The sequence below is a fragment of the Mobula hypostoma genome, chromosome 17 (assembly GCF_963921235.1).
Source record: "Mobula hypostoma chromosome 17, sMobHyp1.1, whole genome shotgun sequence".
Classification (NCBI taxonomy): Eukaryota; Metazoa; Chordata; class Chondrichthyes; order Myliobatiformes; family Myliobatidae; genus Mobula; species Mobula hypostoma.
The window spans coordinates 66,128,244-66,153,290 of NC_086113.1; the positions used below are offsets into that span (position 1 = coordinate 66,128,244).

Below are 25,047 nucleotides of genomic sequence, written 5' to 3' on the forward strand. Positions count from 1 at the left end.
ATTTCTCTTGTAATAATCCACATATGTAAAGGTTATATTGAAATAACAGGAATTTGGCATGAATGCTTTCCACATATATTTGAAAACCTGCTAATAGTAATTTGTACTAAAACTTCAGACTCTAAGGTAAAACTTTGTATTCCTATAATTTCCTGTTTTGTCATTATTTCTCACATTTTAAAAAATCTATTCAGTTTTTGGCATTTACAATTTACATTGCTGACAATCTTCCCAGCCTGCTAGTCTGCAGTAGTCTACTGTGTTGCAAGCATTGCTGAGATTGCTTTCTGATAGTGCAGTGATGCATTTCTAATTTCCAAAATGTGTTAAAATAAAAATTTAAAAATTGCATTGCTTGATTTTCTCTCATCTCTTTTAATGCCTTTATTAACATATGATTTGATTAATGTTCTCTCAAAAATGTGGGCTTGGACTTGATGTTGTTGCCCCAAGTTCTGATTCAGTGAGATCTACTTGGACTGTGTAATCAAACTGCTTTACTGATTTTCCAGATGACATTGTCTATATCAAGGGTTCTTAACCTGGGGTCTGAACTTGGATGGGAAAAAATTTACGTCTTTATTTTTACTAACCTCTGACTGAAATTTAGCATTTCCTTCAATGATGAATGTAGGCAACCAAGCACCTGTGACTTTAACACCTGTCCAATTAGCACTACTTGTGACTTTTTCACCAGTTGAAGTCACAGATATTTGCATATCACATTTCAGTTGTTACAAATATCTCAAAATATTGTCTATAACGCACTCATCACTGCTTTGAAATTACGGTAGTAATAAGCCACAGATCCACTGCATGATCAGTCTTCCTGTCTGCAAATGCTCGTGCGATGTAGCTGGCCAACTTTCAGGCAGCACTGCACCTAGTGTTGTTCAGTCATCAAACAGTGAAGTTGTGTTCTCACATTTATGACCCAGACATATATGTTGCTCTCCATTATTCCCTATCTAAAATTGTTTGTTGATCAATGCATAGAAAGAGGTGAGTAGTTTTTATTGTTTAAGTTTTGCAAAACTGGACAGTTCAGATGAGAATTCTTAACTCTCTGCAAGGCCACATGGTGTTTTTGTAATATAGATAGGTGTGTGTGCTGTGAGTGTAGCGCAGTCAAGTTCTGACGTTTGGGATGTCTGTTGAAGTGTGTTATTTAAAGTAATGTCTTATTGTTGCTAACAGATTGCGAAGTCATACAGTGTTGTAAGTTTTGTGAGTAGCAGAGGTTCTTTTTTTTGTTTTTCCCTTCATACTTCCTGGCAAGAAAAACTTCATACTCTTTGTGCATATGGAGCTCCTGTGATGTTTGGTAATACATCTGGTTTTGTTACTTTAGCGAGAAAGGAAGCTCCTCACATCATCGTCACTCATTTTTTTTTACACAGACAAGCTTTGGCAACATAGACTTTTCCAACAACGCTGAAAGAAGTTTGTCAACAGCTGTAAAAGTCATCAACTTTATTAGAAGCAGGTCTCTGAAAAAACACATTTCTAAAAGACTTTGTCAAATGGGTACAGAATATGAAGTGTTTCTCTACCACTCAGAAGTTCATTGGCTTTCAAGAGGACAAGTTTTGAAGTGCTTGTTCGAAGTAAGGACAGAAGTTCCACTTTTTCTTGAAAGAAAAAGAAAACCCATTCTCATCCATGAGTTGGCTGACCTGGCAGATATTTGTAACCATGTGAATGAATTAAATCTTTCAATTCAAGGTCCTGGGGTCAGCATTATGGATGCTACTGAAAAGTTTCAAGCTTTCTTGACTAAGCTGCTGACATGGAAGAAGAGAGTACAGGCCAACATCTTTGTGAACTTTCAAATGTCAGAGAAAGTGCTTTACTAAGATGATGTTGAGATACAAAATTCGCTGTCAGTTTCTTTGAAGGGAGACTTCAGTGAACACATGGAAACACTTCAGAACTCTTTCAAAAGTTACTTCCATCTTGATGGCATTAAAATTGAGCCATAGATCTGCAATTTTGGTATAAGCTGTATCAAAGATGTTGATCGAGCTAAAGATAAACTCATTGATCTTAGGACAAAAAGCTGACTATAATTGGAGTTTAATTCAAAAAGGCAAGGAGAATTCCTGTGTTCCTTGAGAGCAGCCTATCCTCACCTTGTAAAGTGAGTTGTGGAAGCTTTAATTCCATTTGCAACAGTGTACCTTTGTGAATCAGGATTTTCAACACTTGTAATGATTAGAACTAAAAGCTGAAACTGACTGGATGTCCGATGTGATGTGTGTGTTGCTTTGTCAAAGACCACCCCACAGGGTCGTGTTCTTTTTCAAGCGAAGCAACACCAGCCTTTCAAAAGACTTGCCTATATTTTAAATGTATAGGTTTTTATTATTTAAAACATTAATAAAAAATGCATGTATTACCATATCGCAAATTTGTTTATTTAAATATTTTGATAATTGTATTTCAATATAATTGGTTTCTTTTGTAATCCTGTGTATTTTATTTCATATATTTAAATACATTATTCTGAGAAGGGGTCCATAGGCTTCACCGGATTGACAAAGGGGTCCATGGCATAAAAATGGTTAAGACCCCCTGATCTATATTGATGGAATAGTCATCTACAATTTCATTTACATTTTGGTTAATAGTGTATTTAAAAATGGCAATATAATTGCATATAGTCCAAAAATGTTATTATGTTTATGAATATTTTACATTAATATTTTCTTTCAAATGATGTTTGGGTATGAGTATGCATACTCCATGGTGGTCTAAGGATGGTAGTGTTGAGCTTTTTTAAAAAGGCGTACCATTTGATTTTTGAAATCAGTTAATTTATCTTAAATGTAGATGATAGAAGAAATCATTATGAAGTATGATTTAACTATGTCCCTTCCAGATACAAATTTTTACTACAAATACAGTATATACAAATAAATTTAATACCATAAACTAGAGGCTAGTGTGCTTTAATCTGGTTATCCCTTGCTCGGTGAGACTTCCTCTGGAAGGTTATATTTGGTCCATGTTCCTATGGCTTTGTTTTTATTTGCTATATGCACTCCACCAAAGCAATTGAGGTGAACTCTAGTTTTGTTTGAGATTTGGAATTTCCTGCCTTTTTCTCTTGTGCATGCAACTTTCATAGAACCAATGAATTGAGAAATATTCTAGAGCTTCTATTCACACAGGTCTGATAGGATTTTTTAAGGTAGTTTAGTTTGGGCCATTTGTTTGCCTTTAGAAAATAATAAAGAAATATGTCATGGAAGTTGCAACTTAAAGCGAACTGGGTTTGTGTGTTTTTTTTCTTGTTCAGCACTGTCTATAATATTTAGAAGAGAAGAGAGAATATGTGGTGGAGTAGAACCAGGCAAAAATGAAGGATATTTGCATAGTCTTCATGTGCTAAGAACAAATTTACTTCTTTCATTTTAATTGCAACCCTGCTTCAAAGCAGAAAATATTGGAAGTACTTAGCAGTTTAGGTAGCATCAATATTATGAACCTGAACTGCTAACTGTTTCTCCCTTCTGACTTAGAGCGCTCAACCATGTTCTGTTTTCATATTTGCTACACCCTACAGTATTTTGCCTTTGAGTTGTGACCTTGCCTTATTCTGTTTATGTAAGGTGTATCGAAGAGGACTGTGAAGAATGTTTCCTGAGGAATGGCGAGACCAGACCTTTGGTAATTTATCACAGACTGGTGGAGACTGGTGACAATTCAGCGCATGCACACCAATTGATCGGCAAAGTTTCTGATGCAAACCATTCCCAAAGAGCAAAGGTAGTATTTGGAATCAGAAGAATCTTACTGTTCATTCTACACTTCTGTTTAGAAAATTCCTTGCAGAGTGTAATTTTCAATTTTCCTATTGTTGCATTTGTTTCTTTCGGGCATTCAACTGTTACGCATTTTGAGGGAAAAGCCAAATTGACAAAGTACTTGTGTGAGCTTAACAACCCAAACCCAAGCATCTTGCATCTGTAATTTTAATGTTCAAACTTCATCATTTTAATTAACTAAATGGAGGTCATTCCGCTGATTGGTTATGTTGGCTCTAAGGATTCCCCAGGTTTTACTTGTAATATATTAGCTATCACATGCCTGTTAACTTCACCCTGATTCTCCTATCACCCAACTACACTAGCAGTAATTTTTTAGTGACTAATTAGCCTACCATCCTGCAAATGTTTGGGATGTAGAGGAAGCTGGAAAATCTGGTTGTAGCCCATATAGTCATGAAGAACCAGCAAACTCCACACAGACATGACTATAGGTCAGGACCAAACCAGGTCAGGCTGCTGGAGCTATAAGGTAATAGCACTAACTCCTCATAAAATTCAGTGGCAGTGCACCAACTCCTTGCTTATCCCGGCAATTACTGACTACAAATACTGGTATCTGAAGCAACGAACAAAATACTGGAGGAACTTGCTGTGGGAAATCTGTCCACTGAGCCAGTGCCAGGTTAGATTTGCCATTTGCTCGGTCACTAGGTGGAGACAGGTTAAATTCCAGCTTTTATATTGCCGCTGAGACTTGATCATTAATGCATGTATTTAATTATCATTGATAAGTGTTTAATTAATGTCAAAATTTTTAAATGTTTTATAACATTTTAAAATTTTTTAATAGTATGATTTATTTTAAATTCAATTTGTTTTGAGTATTTGTAAATATCAGAATATGATAACAATGCCGTTCTTGGGGTGGGAATTGATGTTTCCAGCATGAATACCTTGCACTGCTTTGGTCTTCACCAATGAGAGACCAAGTCTGTTGTAGGTATGTGTGTTTGCTTTTCACCATAATGGCCCAGGTCCATTCCTTGGGAAGATCTCATGTATACCACAGCCGTACAGTTTTGCACTTTAAAAATTATGGATTTAATTCTTAGTAGTCGTTACTACTGCACATATGATTTGTTTGTCTAACATTTAAACAATTGTGTTTTGATGCAGCTTGGATGTACTCACGGTATGCATTTTCTTTACAAATATATGTCTGTGTAATTATCACTTCATGCAAATTAATGAGATAAAGGGATTATAGCTCTGGAAATGTTTGATCTGAAAATTCTTCAATTATTTAGTGATAATTATTTAGTCTGAGGCTAAAGCAGCTGTTATGGGGCCCCGGCTGATTCCTGTATATAAGTTAATTCAAGATGTGGTCATCAAGCATTAAACGCAAAGAGTGGAATTGTGCTCAACACCCATATCGAAACATCCTTATGCACTTGTATCAAAAAACAGAAACCGTACAGTTCATGAAGGAACAAGAAGTCAGCTATTTCAAACGTGTTTCATTTTGTGTTTCCGTCTCTGCTTCACCGGTCATCATTTGTACGTGTGCAACACACATCAAAATTGCTGGTGAACGCAGCAGGCCAGGCAGCATCTCTAGGAAGAGGTACAGTCGACGTTTCAGGCCGAGACCCTTCGTCAGGTCCTGACAAAGGGTCTCGGCCTGAAACGCCCACTGTACCTCTTCCTAGAGATGCTGCCTGGCCTGCTGCGTTCACCAGCAACTTTGATGTGTGTTGCTTGAATTTCCAGCATCTGCAGAATTCCTTGTGTTTGCATTTGTATGTGTGGTTTTCTTTCTTAACTTGATTCCTTTTTGACGAGCCTACAATCTTGCAGGCTTTGTAAACTTTAGCTTACCCATAACCTTATGTTTCTTTACTATCTTGCTCTTGTTCTGAACCTGCATTAGGGCCTGAACCTTCAACCCCTCCAATATAAAGGTGATCTTGTGGGCAAGCCCTGTTATCACTAGCTCCCATCTGATAGCCACACCTTAGTTCTACAAAGTTTGTACCTGTCCTGGGCTCTTTGTATCTCTAATAATGCAGACTTCCTTGTGCCTCCTCTGCTCCACTATTAGTCAGGACTAGAACTACTTAGGCCCCATATAAGATATTCCCCAGATCTTGCTTCCCCCTTGAAGTAAAGCCCTCGTAGTATCTCCTCTTTAAACTTGTTTGCCTGTACCGTGCACTTCTGTGAAACATAGTGAGAAGGTATCTTCAAGGCAGAGGCTGAGGGGAGACCTGACAGAAGTTAGTAAAATTCGGAGAAGCGCAGATATACAGCTGGTGCCTTATTTTCAATGTTGAATTGTCGGATACTAGAGGGCATGCATTTAAGGTCAGAGGGGATAGGTTTGCTTACACGTTTAGTGTTGGGTGCTTGGAGTGCACTGCCATGGATAATGGTGGACACAGATACAATAGAGGCATTTAATGGACACGTGAATAAGCAGAGATGGGAGGATGAACCCATGAACACTACTACCTCACTATTCCTCTCTTACACTATTTTTAATTACAGCTTATAGTAATTTTTAAAAACTTGCACTGTACTGTTGCCACAAAACAATGCATTTCACGACTAATATCAGTGACAATCAGTGATTCTGCATTTGATATGGACCTTGCACAGGCAGAAGGGGTCATTAGCTTAGTTTGTCACTACTTTATGGAACAGAGTGCTTGGTCGTGTGCTGTGCTATTCTGTGTATGTACAAAAACATCCAATTCGCTTTCTAATGAATAATGATAACATAACAAATCTCTGGGACTTGACTATTGACTGGCTCCTATATTGAACAGTTACTATTTAAATATTGTCTTATCAGATCATCATTAGTCCCTCCAACTCTCAATATTAAAAAAATGAGTGAAATATAGTTTAGAAACTGAACTTCTGAAATGCCAGATAAAGCTGAAGTACTTGCCCAGCGTCTGGGTAAGGCCAGTAGGTTGAAGGATTAACTTTTTGTTTATTCATGGATGCTGTCTGATTTTTAAGCTAAATATGCTTCAAAATTTTCATTGTAATTTCTGAAAAGCTGTTGAAAGTCCAAATGGGCACTCTTGGAATTGTCAGTTAAAGCATGGAGATCTTTGGCCTATGGACTTCAATTGCTTTAATATCAGAGTGCATTAAGATAGTCTAATTCACCAGGCTCTGCAAGAATACTTATGCTATTCTTTTTGAAAGCAATGATTGAATCTGCAGGTTGTTTTAGCAAACAGATAAATGGTTCTTTTACCAAGCCACCAAAAATTTCTCCTCTGATCTCTCGTCCTTTTAGCAATGGGAGTAGTTTCTGTTATTATTTTGTCTTGACTTGTTATCTTGAAGATATCTATCAAATCTGTATTCACTGTTTATTTATTAGATCATTGAGCATGATGGAAATGCCGAGGAGGGGGCAAAAAAAGCATTTTCCCAAATAGAAAAGATCATCAAACAGGTAATGTGAGACTTGAATTCATATTTATATTTTAATTGTGATTTGGACATCATCTTGGATTTCACAGCAACAGGAAAGAACATTAGTAAAAGCCCTTAATCTTTGGTTTAGGAATTGCTGGGTTGGGAAAGCGCAGATCTTGAAAACAAAGATTCTGGAATTGAAGATGACTCCCCTAATTGGGAAAAGGAGGACTTTGGAGATGCAATATGGGACATGCATGAAGAGCAGGAACAGTTGGAAGCTTTTCAGGCTGCAATTGGATCAACCTGTGAACTGGGATTTGAGAAGGTATGCATTAGTTTATGCTCTCAACCATTCTTTTAAAAAGCACCATAATCGTCACAGTGAAACACAAATACATGGGTAATATTTCAGTGTTGAATTCAGTGGAACAGAATTCAGTAGCAGAGTGCAACAGAATCATCCTCACAGACACAACAGAGTGCATCATCCTCACAGACACAACAAAACGGCAGATTTGAAAGGGAATAGGTAAATCATATAGCAGGTTGGAATGAGTTTCTACTGTACAGCATAACGCATTGCAAAGGACAAAAAGCATTGATGTGAATGTCTTTGCTTGTACATTGGTATCAACCATGTAGTACAAAAAATAATGTAACTTGGTCATTACATCACAGAAGAAGGCTATTAAACCCACCAGTCTGTTCTAGTTCCAAGCAAAGCAGTTCCCTGCCTCCTTGCAGCTTCAGTAATGTGGGTTTAATCCTGATCTCAGGTGCTGTCTCTGAACTTGGCTCTTCCTCCCTGTCATCACATTTGTTTCCTTTGGGTGCTCAGGTAGATCGGTTATTTAGCCACTAAAATGTAGGTGAATTGTGGGACCCGGAGGGAGCTGATGTGAATGTAGTAAGAAAAGGATTTTGTCCTGATGAAGGGTCTTGGACCGAGACGGTCGACTGTTTACTAATTTCCACAGATGCTGCCTGATCTGCTGAGTTCCTCCAGCATTTTGTGTAGCAGATATAATGGGTTACTTGCCCGATAAACTACTTGGTTTTACTTTGACAGCATGCCTTTACCATACTACAGTGTGTTGTTGCAATCTTCTTTTCAGTGAGTCATTTCATTGAGCATAGGATATCGGTTTCTTTCATAAATTGAATCTAATTTCCAACCTAGGTGAAGAAGCATGATATTTATATTAATGTCTCTGCCGAGATTGCAATTGATGTAACATCTGTTTAAATCACAGTTGAGTGCCAAATGTTTGAAGAATTTACATCAGCATTTGTGTCTACAGTAAAACTCCAACAATCTGCTATTCAGCTGTTTGGAAACCTCTGTTTTGGTATCTGGAACACTAGTTCAACAGATTCTGATTGCTAGGTTCCCTGTAAATCAGGGGTTCCCATCCTTTTTTATGCCTTAGACCAATACAGGTGTCCCCCGCTTTTCGAACATTCGCTTTACGACACCTCGCTGTTACGAAAGACCTACACTAGTTACCTGTTTTCGCTAACAGAAGGTGTTTTCACTGTTATGAAAAAAGGCAGCGTGCGCCCCGAGCATCCAAGCTGCTCCCCCTGGAACTGCATTCTAGCCGGCATTGCTTAAACACGTGCCTGTGAGCATCTGTGCTTTATGTCGATTTATTTTGAGCATCTGTTTGCAAGATGAGTTCTAAGGTATCAGAAAAGCCTAAAAGAACTTGTAAGGGTGTTACACTTAGCGTAAAACTAGACATAATTAAGCGTTTCGATCAAGGTGAATGAAGTAAGGACAAAGTGAATTTGGCTTGTGGAAGTTTATGAAGATGATGTTGAAGAGGTTTTGGCATCCCATGACCAAGAACTGGTAGATGAAGAGCTGATGCAATTGGAAGAGGAAAGGATAACAATCGAAACCGAATGCAGTAGCAAATGGACCAAAAGTGAAGCTGTCCAGGAACTGAATGGGAAGCAACTGTGTGAGATTTTCGCTGCAATTGACAACACTGCGATGATTGCAGAAAAGTATGACTTTAATTTTGAAAGGGTACGTAGCTTTAGGGCAAATTTGCAGGATGGTTTGAGTGCTTACAAAGAATTCTATGATAGAAAAATGTGCGAGGCCAAGCAGTCAAGCTTACTGTCGTTTTTCAAGCCTTCCACATCAGCCACAGCAAACGACGAACCTCGACCTTCGACACTGAGGCAGGCAGACATAGAAGAAGATGAGCTGCCTGCCCTGATGGACACAGATGATGATGAGATGACACCCCAGCGTCCCACCACCCCAACCTCCGATGACTCAGCCCAACACACCATCATCAGTGTGCTCGCTGTCTTCCCGACTCCAGTAAGTGATACTACACTGTAGATACATTATTTCTACTTTACATAGGCTGTGTATTTATCATATCATTCCTGCTTTTACAGTATTTTATTTTTTGGGTCTGGGAACGCTCAAAAAATTTTCCCATATTAATAAATGGTAATTGCTTCTTTACGACATTTCGGCTTACGAACCGTTTCATAGGAATGCTCTACCTTCGGATAGCGGGGGAAGACTGTACCATGAAGCAAGGGATTTGTGGATCCCATGTTGGGAGCCTCTGCTCTAAGTACACTGGACTCAGCTTTGTGTGCTGCCTTTAAATACACTGGGGAATTGAGTTTGCATGGTCTGGGTGTGCTTGGGTCCAATGGGAAACCAATTATACTTTGTAATATTTTTAAAAAAGTGAATGAAATGTGCATTGGAATGCCTGTTGGAACACATCTCCTCATAACTTGGGCCCTCAAGTCCAGCAACATCCTTGTGAATCTTTTCTGCATCTTCTCCAGCTAAATTGCATTCCTCCGATAGTTTTGGAACCAGAACTGCACAATGTACTCCAAGTGCTATATTGCCAACATTGTATATCATTGTAACATGACATCCGGACTTTTGTACACAATACCCTATGTGATGAAGGCAAGTATACCATATGACTTCACCATCCTGACCACCTGTGTCACAAAATATGTAATATGTACCTGTATCCCTGGGTCTCTGTTCTATAACACTCTAATTTACTAAGCAGGTTCTTGCCAGTTTAACTTCCCAAAATGCATCACTTTACACTTGTTTGAGTTAAATTCCATCTGCTGTTCCTTGGCTCACTTTCTCAGTTAATCTGGATCCTCTCTACTATCATCTACTATCCTCCTGCCATAAATCCTCTCGGTCATATTTTTAAAAAATGTGATCAAATTCATGAGAGAGAATTTCCTGCTCAGAAAGCTATGTTGACCTTCCCTAATTACTTGTCTCCTTTCCAAATCCCATCCCTCCGAATTGGATTCAGTTACTTTCCTGCCACTGATGTTTGATTCACAGGCCTGCAGATCCTTGACTTTTCCTTGCAGCTCTTAAATAAAATCCCATCATGTCGTGTTGTAACAAGGCTTGTTTGGCGTGCCAACAGCTGACGTCACTCAGGTGTGACGTGGCAGCACTAGCAGAGGCCGCCAGACGTCAGTTGTGGCTCAGCACTCGTACTGGTTACACGTGCATTTGCTGTTTGCTGATATTTTGTGTTCACTGTTGACTTTGTCTGGTGAAAATGTGTGATCAGTTAATTCCTGGCCTTGAACAACGTGCATTTATCAGTGAGCAAGAGATTATGGCAGTTTACTCAGTAAAAGAGAGATTACTTAGACATAAACCTATGTTAATGAGACAGACTACACTTGAAGAAGTCTTTAAAAACACCATCTGTCATAATGCTGCTTCATAACTTGAGAATCCTGTTCCTGGCCCATCAGGTACCTGTAGAGTATTTAGCTTTGTTTGCCAAACGTAATGCAACTTAACTAGAGGTACTTGTACGTATTTAGCTTAGTTTGAACCTGTATATGTCCTAGAGTATTTACGTTTTACATTTATTCCAATCAGTCATTTACCATGTGTTTGATTTGGTTCGTTTGAAGCTGTACATTTTCATGTTTTATTGAATTTTTTGGAACTCATGCTCTGTTTGTCTGTTTGTGACCTCCAGTTAGCACAAACGGTGTGTTACAGCAGCACCTTTTTTTTGGCTAAATCAAATTAAAATGCGCGAACTTACAGAATGCAGGCAAAGTTCAGGGTTATATATTCGTATAAAATTGCTCATTCGCCAAAAATCAACAGGCTGGCTTTCGTCCGAGAGCTGATCCGCCATCATGGAAATCGGGACGCGACAGCCCGACGCATGCGCACGGCCAGCCTCAGCAGCGACACCTACTGCAGCAAAAGGGTAGGGCAGCTGTAATTTGAGGGGTCACATTTTGTTGATCACCATGAACATGTGCAGGATTGGGACAGATCTAACTGCCACCCATCAATAAGAGATAATTAAATCTTATTGTAATGACGTACTTCGAGACACCCATAAAACCCTTTGCTGCAGTCAAAGGACAGCGGTGACTATATCACGTCCATTTAGGAGTGCACCAACCACATCATCAAGAATAATCAGCATCCTTTGGTGTTAGTGCTTCGTATCTTCTATCCAGCATTAGGGTAAAAAAAAAAAATGAGCAGCCTAATTATGCCATGTGGAAAGGGAAGGGAGACAACATGGTTGAGATGACGCCAAACGTCGTCAGGAATCGGCAAGGAGAGGGAGAGGACAAGAATCGGACGAGACCAGGGCCGCACGACTCCAGGATCAATGAGTCAGGACAGAAAAAGATGAGAGAAGAAGAGACAGAGGAGGAGAGGCATGCACGTCTCCAGGATCAGAGACAAACAACAAACAGCAGAAGAGATGAAGAGACGGGGGATGAAAGGGCTGCACATCTCCAGAATGACAACGAGAGGCACGAGGGTGGCAGATAAACCAGAAATTATGCCATCAAAAGTGTCCTTTGTTAAATGAGGGGGCGCTATATATGCTTTGCTATGCCTCGTTTTTCTTTAAAAAACTGAGGTTTTCTACTTCAGTTTCCAAAGCAAAGCGATACCAATAGCATTCAGGAAAATTTAATGTTCATTCTGGTCACATCAGACTGCACTACCCTTCTCTCAAAGGGTGCCCCAACGGGTCACCCCCTTGTCTAGTAACAACTATTTACATAGCATTTACATTGTATTAGGCATTATACATAATCTGGAGCTGATTTGAAGTATATGGGAGGAAGTGTGTAGGTCCGGAGCTCCCCTGGGTCCTAAAGTCCACCCGCACTGAGACAGGTTAGTTATCAATATAATTATCAATTTTCTGAATTCCGAAAAATTCTGAATTCCGAAATGCAACTGGCCCCAAGGATTTTGGATAAGGGATTGTGGACCTGTATATGTCTTTCAGAATAAAAGGTAAAGTAACAAGCGTAGGGAACCTTGGTTTTCAAGAGCTTTTGAGGCCCTGGTTAAGAGATGCATAGCAGGTATAGGCAAGCAGGAACAAATGAGGTGCTTATGGAATATAAGAAATGTAAGAGAACACTTGAAGAAATCAGAAAGGCTCAAAGGCGTGAATTTGTCAAACAGACAATGTGAAGGAGAACCCTAAGGGATTCTACAGATATGTGAACAGCAACAGGCTTGCAAAGGACACAACTGGTCTTCTGGAAGATCAGAATGGTAATCCATGTGTGGAGCCAAAACAGATGGGGGAGATCTTAAGTGAATTATTTACAGCTGTATTTACTCAGGAAACAGAAGCAAAGTCTATAGAAGTGAGGCAAAGCAACATCAACTTCATGGACTCTGTGCAGATTACAGAGGATGAGGTGTTTGCTACCTTGAGGCAAATCAGGGAGGATAAATTCCCAGGGCCTGAAAAATGGATCCTATGTGGGGTGTGCAGAAAATGCTGGGTCCCTAACAGAGATATTTAAGTCATCCGTAGTGACAGAGGAGTTACCAGAGGATTGGAGGACAGCCAGTGTTGTTCTGTTTTTTTTTTGAAAAAAGGCTCTAAGCAGAAACCAGGAAATTATAGGCCAGTGAGTCTGACATCAATTGTGGGAAAGTTGTCGGAAGGTATTCTAAAGGACATGGCTTTGTGCGTGGTAGATCATGTCTAAGCAATCTTAGGGTTTTTGAGGAAGTTACCAGGAAAGTTGATTTAGACAAGGCAATGGATGTTGTCTCCATGGACTTCAATAAGACATTTGATAAGGTCCTGCATAGGAGGCTGGTCAAGAAGGTTCAGTCACTCAGCACTCAGGATGAGGTGGTAAATTGGATTAGGCATTGGCTTTGTGGGAGAAGCCAGAGAGTGGTACTAGATGGTTTCCTCTCTGACTGGAAGACTGTGATTAGTGGCATGCCACAGGGACCGGTGCTGGGTCCTTTGTTATTTGTCATCTATAGCAATGATCTGTATGATAATGTGCTTAACTGGATTGGCAAATTAGCAGATGACGCCAAGATTAGGGGTGTAGTGGACAGTGAGGATGGCATTCATGGCTTGCAGAGGGATCTGCATCACCTGGAAAAATGGGCTGAAACAGGGCAGATGAAATTTAATGCAGACAAGTGCAGGGTTTTGTACTTTGGTAGGACCAGCCTGGATAGGTCTTACACTGAACAGTAGGCCACTGAGGAGTGTAGTAGAACAAAGTGATCTGGGAATACAGGTCCATGATTTGTCGAAAATGGCGTCACCATATGATAGGGTTCATAAGCGAGGGCTGTAAAGAAAGCTTTTGGCACATTGGCCTTCATAAGTCAATGTATTGAGTACAGAAGATGGGGTGTTATGTTGAAGGTGTACAAGATGTTGCTGAGGCCCAGTTTGGAGTATTGTGTGTAGTTTTGGTTACCTACCTATAGGAAAGGTTGGAAGAGTACAGAGAAAATTTAATATAAGGATGTTGTTGGGTCTGGAAGACCTGAATGTAAGGAAAGGTCGAATAGATTGTATTCTTTAGAACATAGAAGATTGAGAGGAGATTTGAAAGATGTATTCAAAATTATGAGGGGGATTATTGATCCCAAAGGAAGTCACAGTGTCATAGTAGCATTACAAGTGTACAAATATTAGAAGAAAAGTAGGAATAAAAAATAAGTTACCTCAAACAGTCGAACATCACTTTCCTGGTTATAGGTGGACTTGTTATAGAGCCTAATAGCCAAGGGTAAGAATGACCTCATATAGCACTCTATGGAGCAGAGCTGTTGTCTTGGTCTGTTACTCAAATTGCAAGGTGGCATGAACCGGGTAAGAAACATTGTCCAGAATTGCCAGGATTTTCTGTAGGGTCCTTTGTTCTACCACAGCCTCCAGTGTGTCCAATTTGACTCCGATAAATGAGCCAGCCGCTCTAATCAGTTTATTGAGCCTATTGGTATTACCCGTGTTGATGCGATTGCCCCAGCACACCACCGCATAGATTGTACTGGCGACAACAGACTGGTAGAACGTGTGAAGCAGAGGCCTGCATACTCCAAAGGACCTCAGTCTCCACAGGAAGTAGAGGCAACTCTGGCCTTTCTTGTACACAGAATTTGTTTTGGTGCTCCACTCAAGTCTGTTATCCAGGTATTTGTAGGGTTCACCATATCCACCCCCTCACCATCAATGGTAACAGGAGCAGTGCAGGCTTTCTCTACTGAGGTTGGGTGGGCTAAGGATGAAAGGGGAACATGAGGGGAAACTTCAGAGGGTCAGGAGACTGTGAAATGAGCTGCCAGCACAAGTGGTGCATGCGAGCTTGATTTCAACATTTAAGGGAACTTTGTGAAACGCCGTGGTGAAGATTTTTACTGCTATGCTATAGTATTTCATTTTAGCAGTTTTGTAAGAGCAGTCTGTTCTGCTTTCAGCCTGTCTGGGTTTCAGCTGAGATGAGGGGCTTTGTTGTTCAACTTAGGAATGTGTCAGCCAATCACGATGGTGGAGTTGGGAGAAGGTTCTGGAGAATGCTGGGTAGAGAGGTTTTTATGAGGGATACTGGTGTGGGTGATGGTCTTTTTGGTGGGAGCTGGGAGAAGACAGGAGGGAAGATGGCTGAGGATGTCATCCCTTCAGCACAAGGTGCTTTGTGCAGATGAATGGCTTCAAGTAGGAAAGACCAGTTCAAGGGGGATTTCAAACGACATTTGGAAGGTGGCGTGTGCTTTCACGCAGACCGAGGCTCCAGTGAGTGAGTTAAAGACAACTGCAAGATGGCTTCCAACTTGTGTGCACATTTGACTGTTTAATTGTGATGGATGCTTTTGTTTTTTTCTTTAATAACTGTCTGGTTAAGTTAATATTCTTAAATATACTTCCTTTATAATTGTATGCAGTGTACGGTCTGTTATTTCTCGCCAATGGCAATTGCAGGGGGCAGTAGATCACACAGCATTCACACAATCCGGTGTCATGGGTTTGATGGGACCAAAGTTGTATTGCCCTAGATGTACGGAGTCTGAGAAAAGATGGTTTCCTCGACACAGAGTCCAGTGGCTGTTAGCGAGGGGCTGACAAGCTGCATTTCCAGAGATGTCCAGTACAAAAGGGTTTCATTTGGATTGGTACATGGATAATAGGGGTATGGAGGGTTATGGTCCTGGTACAGGTTGATGGGAGTAGGCAGTTTAAATGGTTTCTGCATGGACTAGATGGGCCGACAGCCCGTTTCTGTATTGTACTTCTCTGACTCTATGAACTCTGCAGATAGGCAGTATCTATAGAAATGAATAAACAGGTGGCGTTTTGGGCCAAGACCCTTCTTCAGAATATACAGAAACTTGAAATCCCATATCTCCATGTTCAAGGGCAGCTTCAATCCTGCTGTTGTAAGACTATTGAAAGGTCTTCTACTGTAGTAAGATGGACTCTTGATTGTCTGTTTGCACTGCACTTTCTCTGTAACTATAACATCTTATTCTTCATTCTGTTATTGCTCATTGTTTTAATGGATGGACAGTATGCAAGACAAGTTTTTCATTAGACTTCAGTACATGACAATAATATAACTTTTTTTTCCTGACCAGAGCCTCAATATCCCTCATGAACCTGGGTTCCCTAATTCTTTTGGCTTTGCCCTTCACTCCAACTTGCTGGCTATGAACTCTCCCTATCGCTCTTTTTTAAAAAAAAAATGGCCCACTTGATAGATGTCCTTTTACTGCAACCAGCCTCTCTCAGTCAACCTTTGCATGTTGCTGTCTATTGGCTTCAAAATTGGTCTAGCCCCAATATTGACTTTGTCTTGCACTCTGAATGTTCTGAAATCATTCTCATTCCCAATTGTGTTAACAGCTGGCATCTGTTCTGTGTTAATTTTTTAATTGTTTGCCATCTTACTTGCCATCATTTTGATCATCCAGGGAGCTCTGGATTTAATTTGCCTGCCCTTTTTCATTAGAATATACATGAACCATATTGTATATTTGCACTATAAGCCTCTTTTTGATCTTCCTGTGCTCTCTCTGTCCGGATCTAAATCTATGATTCTTTTACAATGCTGCATCCTGATTGTCTCTCTTAAGTCTTCAAGAACATTGATTGCAGATGTATGATTCCCACTTGGCTCAAAAATGGTCAGAATGCTCTGCAAATCCGAAGTACCACACATTCTTTTGCATTATCCTTTTTTTTTGTACTCACCAACATCTGGCATTGGGAATAATCTAGACTTCCTCATCTCCTCCATCTATTCCATTGGTGCCAATGTACAGTATATCCCAGTGTTGGGCTCATTCCCATCTCCCAGAGAATGGTTCTATCTGTAATGTTCAACATTTGCTTTGGATCCTCCGAAGTAGTCCCTTCTTCCAGACCGCACTCCTTCAGCAAAGGTACTTCCACCAGTTTGGTATACAGGGTAGCTGTGAGTGCAGCCTACACCTCAGAGGATTACTCTCCAGCATATGGTTACTGCTACTATTATTCTTATTAAAGTCCTCTTTGTTTGTTTGTTTGGATTTAAATTCACCAGCTGCTGTAATGGGATTTGATCTTGTCTGCCTGGATCAATAGGTAAGGCAGGCCTCTGGTTCAGTAATTTAACAACTGGACAACCATGTTGTAATATTGAAATATAATCCAGTAGAATCTGTGCACACGTTTTCTTGTTATTTATTGCTTACCTAATATTTACTTCTAATTTCATTACTTATTTTCTGTATATTAAAGAAATGTGCGGCTCTTTTGTAAGTTTATTTGTAGTGAATGTTTATATTTCATTCATTCTGTTCAGCTTGAAGTTTTAATGTAACATGGTTTGCATCTGCTGTACATATACACCTTTTAAGTAGTTTTTATAAATAGATTTGTTAACTTGTTCTTTCAATGTATTGTAACTTCTTTTGATATCTACCTTTAGTATTATGAGCGTCTGAATGATCTGGTAACAGCTCCTGCACCTATACCTCCACTTCTTGTATCCGGTGGTCCGGGCTCCGGAAAATCCCTTCTGCTCTCTAAATGGTAGGTCCTTACTTCAACACTGTTGTGATATTTTAAATTCTTTTGTATCCTATTACTCATCTGGAATTCTGTATTCAAGCTATTCTAAACTTATTTTACTGAAAGGGTGGAAAGGACTACAGAATTGAAAAGGGAAGTTTTTTATGATTGATTAATTTTTCCTTTAGTTGAGCTGATTTATTTTGAAATACTAATAGTTCTGAACACAGATGAAAAGAATAAATTAGTAGCATCCATTTTACCAATTGTACAGTTATTCCCTGACACTCAAAGCCTCTCAATAAAAGACATCTCCTGTTTATGTTGTATTGATAATTAGTACATAATTAGGATTGCTATCAGCTGTTATGCCCTTTATTTACAAAATGAAACTTTGAAAGAGACATGATCAATAGCACAATATAAGTTGATGGGGTGGCAAAAAATTGTATGGCATTTGTCTTTATTAGTCAGGGCATTGCTTATCCAAGTTGGGAAATCATGTTGTAGCCAAACCAAATGTTGGTTAATCCATATTTAAAGTGTTGTGTGCGGTTCTGTTTGTTGCATTACAGGTTGGAAGTGGAGGCGTGGAGAGGGTGCAGAATGTTGCTTGGATTAGTGATTTAGCTATTTGGAAAGGTTGGGAAAAGTTGGATTGTTTTTTCTGTTGGAGGCTGAGGGGCAACCTGATTGAAGTATATAAAATTATAAGAGGCATCTAAAGGGTCGTCTTTTCCCCAGGGTGGATAAGATACGCTCTAGAAGGCGTAGGTTTTAAGGTGAGAAGATGAAATTCTAAAGGAGAATGATGAGAGTGACAATTGCCTGGATATAGGTGCTGGACTCAGACACAATAGCAACATTAAGGTCCATGTATCAGATGCAGTGTTGGGCAGGGGATGGAGGGATTTCAACCTTGTATCGGTAGATGAAGCATCAGATTCTGAATGGTCTATGAACACCTCACTGTTCCTCTTTTGAGCTATTTATTTACTTATTCAAACTTACAATAATTTTTTGCTGTGTGCTGTACTGCTATGACAAAACAACAAATTTCATAACATATGTCAGTGATAATAAACTTGATTCTGACTAGGTTTAAATTGCTATCATGGTTGGCAGTGACATCATGGGTCAAAGTGCCTGTTCCTGTCCTGTGTATGTTCTAATTCTGAGCTTTGCATTTTCATTAAATTTTTTCTTTTTTTTATTTCTAAAGGATTGAGCATCAACAAAAATGTTCCCCAAGCACTTTAATTTTGTATCATTTTGTGGGAAGACCTTTATCCACCAGTTCTGAACCGGCATTAATAATTAAAAGACTCACTGTGAAGGTAGAGAATTGAATCTACAGTATCTGTAAGACGCTTGAGAAATGGAAGGCAATAATTTTTAATTGTTAAGCAATATTAGAAAATACTAGCAATACTTGGGTCTCTGACCTGAAATGTTATTTTTTCTCTTCTAATAGATGTGGTCTGACTTGCTGTGTATTTCCGGTATTGTGTTTTTGCTTCAGATTTCTAGCATCTACAATATCTTCATTTTCAATAATTTCTAATTGTAATTGGGTTTGATGGTGATTTCCAATGGATCTTATGTAAATATTTTGCATTAGAAGATGGTTTCTGTTGTTAATCAATCTTAATTTGGGAATATACAGCTGTAAATTGCAAGAGAGGGGGAAAGTGGCATTTGTCAGTCTTGATCAAAATTACTTCCTTTAACATTGATCTCCAGAGCATTGAGGAAAACAAATGTACTGCAATATTTTGTGTTCATCCTTTTAAAAAGATTCATTGTGAATGTCCCTCTCAGTCGCTGGTATATCTTGTGTAGAGATGCTCTCTGTTTATCACTGGTTCCTGAAAGTAATGTCAGCTTTGTGTTGTTTTGAGAACTCGCCTTTGATTGTGACCACAGCAATATTCGAACCAGTAAAAATGAAAGGAAAAATGTTAGAGCAGAAATCGGAAATCATTAATGTTGCGTCATGTTCCCCATACCACCGTAGCATTTTTACATTGAATCTTGAAAATGACATGACACCGGATGCCATTCAGCCCATTTTGGTGAAAAGAGATACCCAGACTAATTCCACCTTCCATAGTCCTGCAGGTCTTAGATTCCTAAATAGGCATACAAATACTTCCTAAAAGTGCTGAGGGTTTCTGCCTGCACTATCTTTTCATGCAGCAAGTTGCACACCCTTCTATTTCTCTTGAGTTGAACGTTTTTCCTCGGCTTTCCACTTATCCTTCCACCAACTTGCATTTATGCTGTTCCATTTTTGCGATCACTGTAAGGTATTTGTATGGAAGCTGCTATCTCCACCTTCATTTGTCTGCATAGTTCTCCCTGGCCCAGAGATTTCTCATTGTTGACCAGCTCAAAAGGGAGCCGACTACAACGCATCCAATGGGAAATGAAAGATATTCGCATCTAGGCGACCTGTCCCAGCAATGACCATGCATAGTGACAGGTGTGTAAAAAGGGCCTGAAAGATAACTGGGGACCCGAGTCACCTCAACCACAAACTGTTCCAGCTGCTTCCATTTTGGAAATGGTACCGCAGCATTAAAGCCAAAACCAACAGGTGGACAGCTTTTTCCACCAGGTCATCAGACTGATTAATTCATGCTGATACAGTTGTATTTCTAAGCTATATTGACTAATCTGTTGTACATACTGTTTATTACAAATTACTATAAATGGCACATTGCACATTTAGACGGAGACATAACGTAAAGATTTTTACTCATGTATGTGAAGGATGTAAGGCAGTCAATTCAATTCAATGCTGTGCAGCCCTGAGCTTCCTATCTCAGCCCTTAGCAGTTGTTCTGCTTATCCTGGTCTGCTCAACATTAGTTTCATGGGCAGCCTCTTCACACTGAGCAATGGGGCCATTTTTGGCCTGATCGTGCTAAGTTCCTGTCATTGTAGCACTGTCCGTATTGTATATAATGCTATCCCCCCTCCCCCCCCCCGCCAATCTCTGAGTTCATTTGTACACTTGTTCCTGGGAATATATCCTAAGAAAAATACTGATGATATTCACAGGCAGATTTCTCAGGATTGTTTTTATTTTGTCACAGGTGGGAGGCCATTTGGCCCATTGAGTCTGTACTGGTTTTCCAAGTGATGCCGGTGATCTGATTCACTAATCCTGTTCTCCCCCACCTGATTCTCTGCAACTTTTTACTTTCACACTGAATCTTTCAGTTAGTCCTGATGAAGGGTCCTGGCCCGAAATGTTGACTGTACCTCTTCCTATAGATGCTACTTGGCCTGTTGCGTTCACCAGCACTTTTTGTGTGTGCTGCTTGAATTTCCAGCATCTGTAGATTTCCTTGTGTCTGTGAATTGTATGCTCTCGGTTTTTTAGTAATTGGTTGATGAGAAGTGGTATGCTGTATGTACAGTTTCCAAGCTGCATCAATCTTGCTACATTTGCTGCTTAATAATGCATTTTCTCATCCATTTCCAGTTGTTGCAGCATTCCTGGTCCATGTCTACCCTTACACTGGATCCAAGTAAGTTACTGGAAGAGTTTCCTCGATGGTTGGAAAAATTATCTGCTCGCCACCAAGGCAGTATCATCATTATCATAGACTCCATTGACCAGATTGAGGTATGAATGTAATTAGAGGGCCACAATAATTTTGACAGTGAATGTAAGTAAAAAAAAAATGCAGATGTTGGTTATCTGAAACAAAAGTGCAAAATGCTGGAAAAACTCAGCGAGTCTGGTGGCATGTAGAAAGAGGGAAAGTCAACATACTGTTCTGCTACCCTTCAGAACTGTGAAAGAGAGGGATGTTAGAATCAGAATCAGTTTTTTACCACTGTCATGAAATATGTTGTTAGTTTTCAGTAGGAGTAAAGCTGCAATAGGTACTGTATGTGTAGGTGAAAGGTGATGGGGTAACTCAACAATAAAAGTTACCGGAACTTTAACCTCATGGTCTGTGTAATAAGTTGCTACAGTAAGGTGGTGGGACCCAGCCAGCAGGATAGACAGCATCTGTGGGAAGAGAAGTAGTTAGTGCTCAGATAGGGACCCCTCAGAGCTGAGAAAGAGAAACCTGTTAATAAGATGTAGCAAAGGTGAGGGAGAGCACTGAGTGGAACAAAGAGAATTTCTGGTGATCCTATGCTTCTGTGGTTAATGTTGTTCTGATACACTAAGGCATGCCCGACAGGGTGTAAAAGTAAAATAATGGCAAGTAGAAAAAGCATCTTTGGAGGACAGAAATAAAGAGCATGTTGTCTAAAGTTGTAAAATTTAATATTGCGTCTTGAAGGCTACAATATGCCCAGAGAGGAGATGAGACATTTTTTCTGGAGCTTTTGTTGAGTCTCTGAAGAGTGCAGGAGGCCACACACAGACAGATCAGAGCAGAAACTGCAGCAGCTGAAGAACAAGATCACTCCGGCAGACCTTGTGTGGTTGCTTCTCAAATTGCATTTGATTACTTCAACGAAGAAGAGAACACATTGTGGACACCAAATGCAGTACACTAGCTAAGAAGAATGCTGGCCCTGGATAATGAGATTGGGTCTTTGGATAGTGAGAAGGAAAGTGGTTAAAGAACAGGTTTTGCACTTTCTGTATTTGCATAGGAAAATGACATACATGAGTGGTAGGTGGGGATGAAACAGCGGGCTATGGAATAGCAAACGGAGTGATCACTTCAGAATGTTGGGAGGGGAGAGTGTCTGATAGTGGTCTCTTGGAGCTGGCAGTAATTATGAAAGATGATCTGTTGATTGCAGGGGTTAGTGGATTGGAAATGAAAGACTTGGGATATTGTCCTTGTTCTGTCCAGCAGCGAGAAGGGGTTACAGCAAAGCTGTGGGAAATAGGTGAGATGCGGTCAAGGGCTGTGTCCACTGTAGACATAGAATAGTACAGCATTGGAATAGGTCCTTTGGTCCATCAAACATGATGCAAAATTAAACTAAATATCATCAGTCTGTATATCTATATCCCTGAATATTCATGTGTATATCTAACAGCTTCTTAAAAACCACTATAGTATCATCTTCCTTCACTTCTCCCCAACAACCCATTCTAGGCACTCTGTTTCAAAAAGGAAGCTTTAAACTTTCCCTCCATCACCTTAAGTGCATACCCTCTAGTATGTGAGTGTGAGAGATCTTTCTCTGTCTGATATATGTTACATATATTATATACTGAAGGTTTTTTTTGTAATATCTTTATTTTTATATTGGTATATTTATTACCTTTTAAATCTGCTGTGCAATCTTAATACTAATAATTAACTCCTTTGTAAGTGCCCTTTGGTAATAATGTGATAATTACTAAAGATTGCAATAAAGCTTTACCTCTTGTGCTGTTCTCAGAATTCACCCATTCTAACTTGCCTCACTTGCAGTCTATGCTGTTTATTTCTCTGTCCTTTGTATCTCAACCAACAAATAAACAGTTTGCCTCATCACACGCAAAGCTCCCAGATACCCCAATACCTTGCTGGTGTCAGGTCATACATCCTGCAATTTTTCTTTTTAAATCTTTTTATTGAGTAAGTATACAAAAAAGGTAAGCCATATAAACATTAATACAATGTTAAAGTATAATAAAATTCCAAAAGATATCAATACCAAAAAGAAATTACTACAAACAATGTAATTTAAACATAAGAAACCAAGATAACATAATAGTATACTAAATTTTATATATATCAATGGAAAAAAAAGAAAAAAAAACCCCAAAAAAAAACCCACCGTGCAGCTAACTAAAAGCAAGGCAAAGCAATGGGCTAACTTGAAACCAAACAGAGTTAAACTTAAAATCACGTCTCAATCCCGACCTCCATTAAAAACAGTGAAAAAAAAACAAGAAGGGTAAATATTACATTAAATGAAAATATCGAATAAAAGGTCCCCAAATCTGTTCAAATTTAAATGAAGAATCATAAAGGTTACTTCTAATTTTCTCCAAATTCAAACATAAAATCGTCTGAGAAAACCAAAAAAAGGTAGTTGGAGCATTAAGCTCTTTCCAATGTTGTAAAATACATCTTTTCGCCATTAAAGTAAGAAATGCAATCATTCTACGGGCTGAAGGGGAAAGATTACTAGAAATTTTAGGTAGTCCAAAGATAGCAGTAATAGGGTGAGGAGAGATATCTATATTTAATACCTTAGAAATAATATTGAAAATATCTCTCCAAAAAGTTTCCAAAGTAGGGCAAGACCAAAACATATGAGTTAAAGAGGCTATCTGCCCCGAACATCTATCACAGAAAGGATTAATATGCGAGTAAAAACGCGCTAACTTATCTTTGGACATATGTGCTCTATGAACCACTTTAAATTGAATTAGGGAATGTTTAGCACAAATAGAGGAAGTATTAACTAATTGTAAAATCTGCCCCCAATCATCCACAGAAATGGTAAGCCCCAATTCCTGTTCCCAATCTACCCTAATCTTATCAAATGGAGCTTTCCTAAGTTTCATAATAATATTATAAATCATAGCCGATGCACCTTTCTGACATGGATTAAGGTTAATTATCGAATCTAAAATATATGTAGGAGGAAGCATTGGAAAGGAAGAAAGTATAGTACTTAGGAAATTTCTAACTTGTAAATATCTAAAAAAATGTATTCTTGATAAGTTATATTTATTAGATAATTGTTCAAAAGACATAAGGGAACCATCTAAAAATAAATCCAAAAACCGTAAAATACCCTTAGTCTTCCAAGTTTGAAAAGCGCGATCCGTAAAAGAGGGAGGAAAAAATATGTTACCTAAAATAGGAATCGCTAACCCGAATTGATTAAGATCAAAAAATTTTCTGAATTGAAACCAAATGCGCAAAGCATATTTAACTATCGGGTTAGAGACCTGCTTAAGACGTTTCGAATCAAAAGGGAGAGAGGAGCCTAAAATAGAACCAAGTGTATAACCCTGAACAGATTGTAATTCCAATGCTACCCATTTAGGAATAGATAGTATGTCCTGGTCAAGTAACCAAAATTTCATATGTCGAATATTAATAGCCCAATAATAGAATCTAAAGTTAGGTAATGCTAAACCTCCATCTCTCTTAGCTTTCTGTAAATGTATTTTACCCAGTCTCGGATTCTTCTTCTGCCAAATAAATGAAGAAATTTTAGAGTCAACTTTATCAAAAAAAGATTTTGGAACGAAAATTGGTAATGCCTGAAACACATATAAAAATTTTGGCAAAAAAAACATCTTAACCGCATTAATACGACCAATCAAAGTTAAATATAAAGGAAACCATTTAGATGAAAGTTGAGTAATATGGTCTATTAATGGTAAAAAGTTAGTCTTAAATAAATCTTTGTATTTACAAGTAATTTTAATCCCAAGATATGAAAAGTAATTATTAATCAATTTAAATGGAAATTTATAATATAAGGGAAGATGTTTATTAATCGGAAAAAGTTCACTCTTACTAAGATTTAATTTATAACCT

General features: G+C 39.0%; 1 protein-coding gene across 5 annotated transcripts in view; it reads left to right on the forward strand.

The window, feature by feature from the left end:
- The window catches only part of nphp3 (nephronophthisis 3), a 184,930-nt gene that overhangs the window by 82,028 nt on the left and 77,855 nt on the right, over positions 1 to 25,047 (forward strand). For 3 of the 5 annotated variants that reach the window (XM_063070063.1, XM_063070064.1, XM_063070065.1), the window contains 7 exons: positions 3,615 to 3,771; positions 7,177 to 7,251; positions 7,363 to 7,542; positions 9,361 to 9,555; positions 17,487 to 17,590; positions 18,792 to 18,906; positions 21,063 to 21,206. In XM_063070063.1, the coding sequence (XP_062926133.1) occupies positions 3,615 to 3,771; positions 7,177 to 7,251; positions 7,363 to 7,542; positions 9,361 to 9,555; positions 17,487 to 17,590; positions 18,792 to 18,906; positions 21,063 to 21,206 (970 nt within the window). The remainder of the gene's footprint in view (positions 1 to 3,614; positions 3,772 to 7,176; positions 7,252 to 7,362; positions 7,543 to 9,360; positions 9,556 to 17,486; positions 17,591 to 18,791; positions 18,907 to 21,062; positions 21,207 to 25,047) is intronic. The other 2 variants (XM_063070066.1, XM_063070067.1) reach the window with 1 other exon arrangement.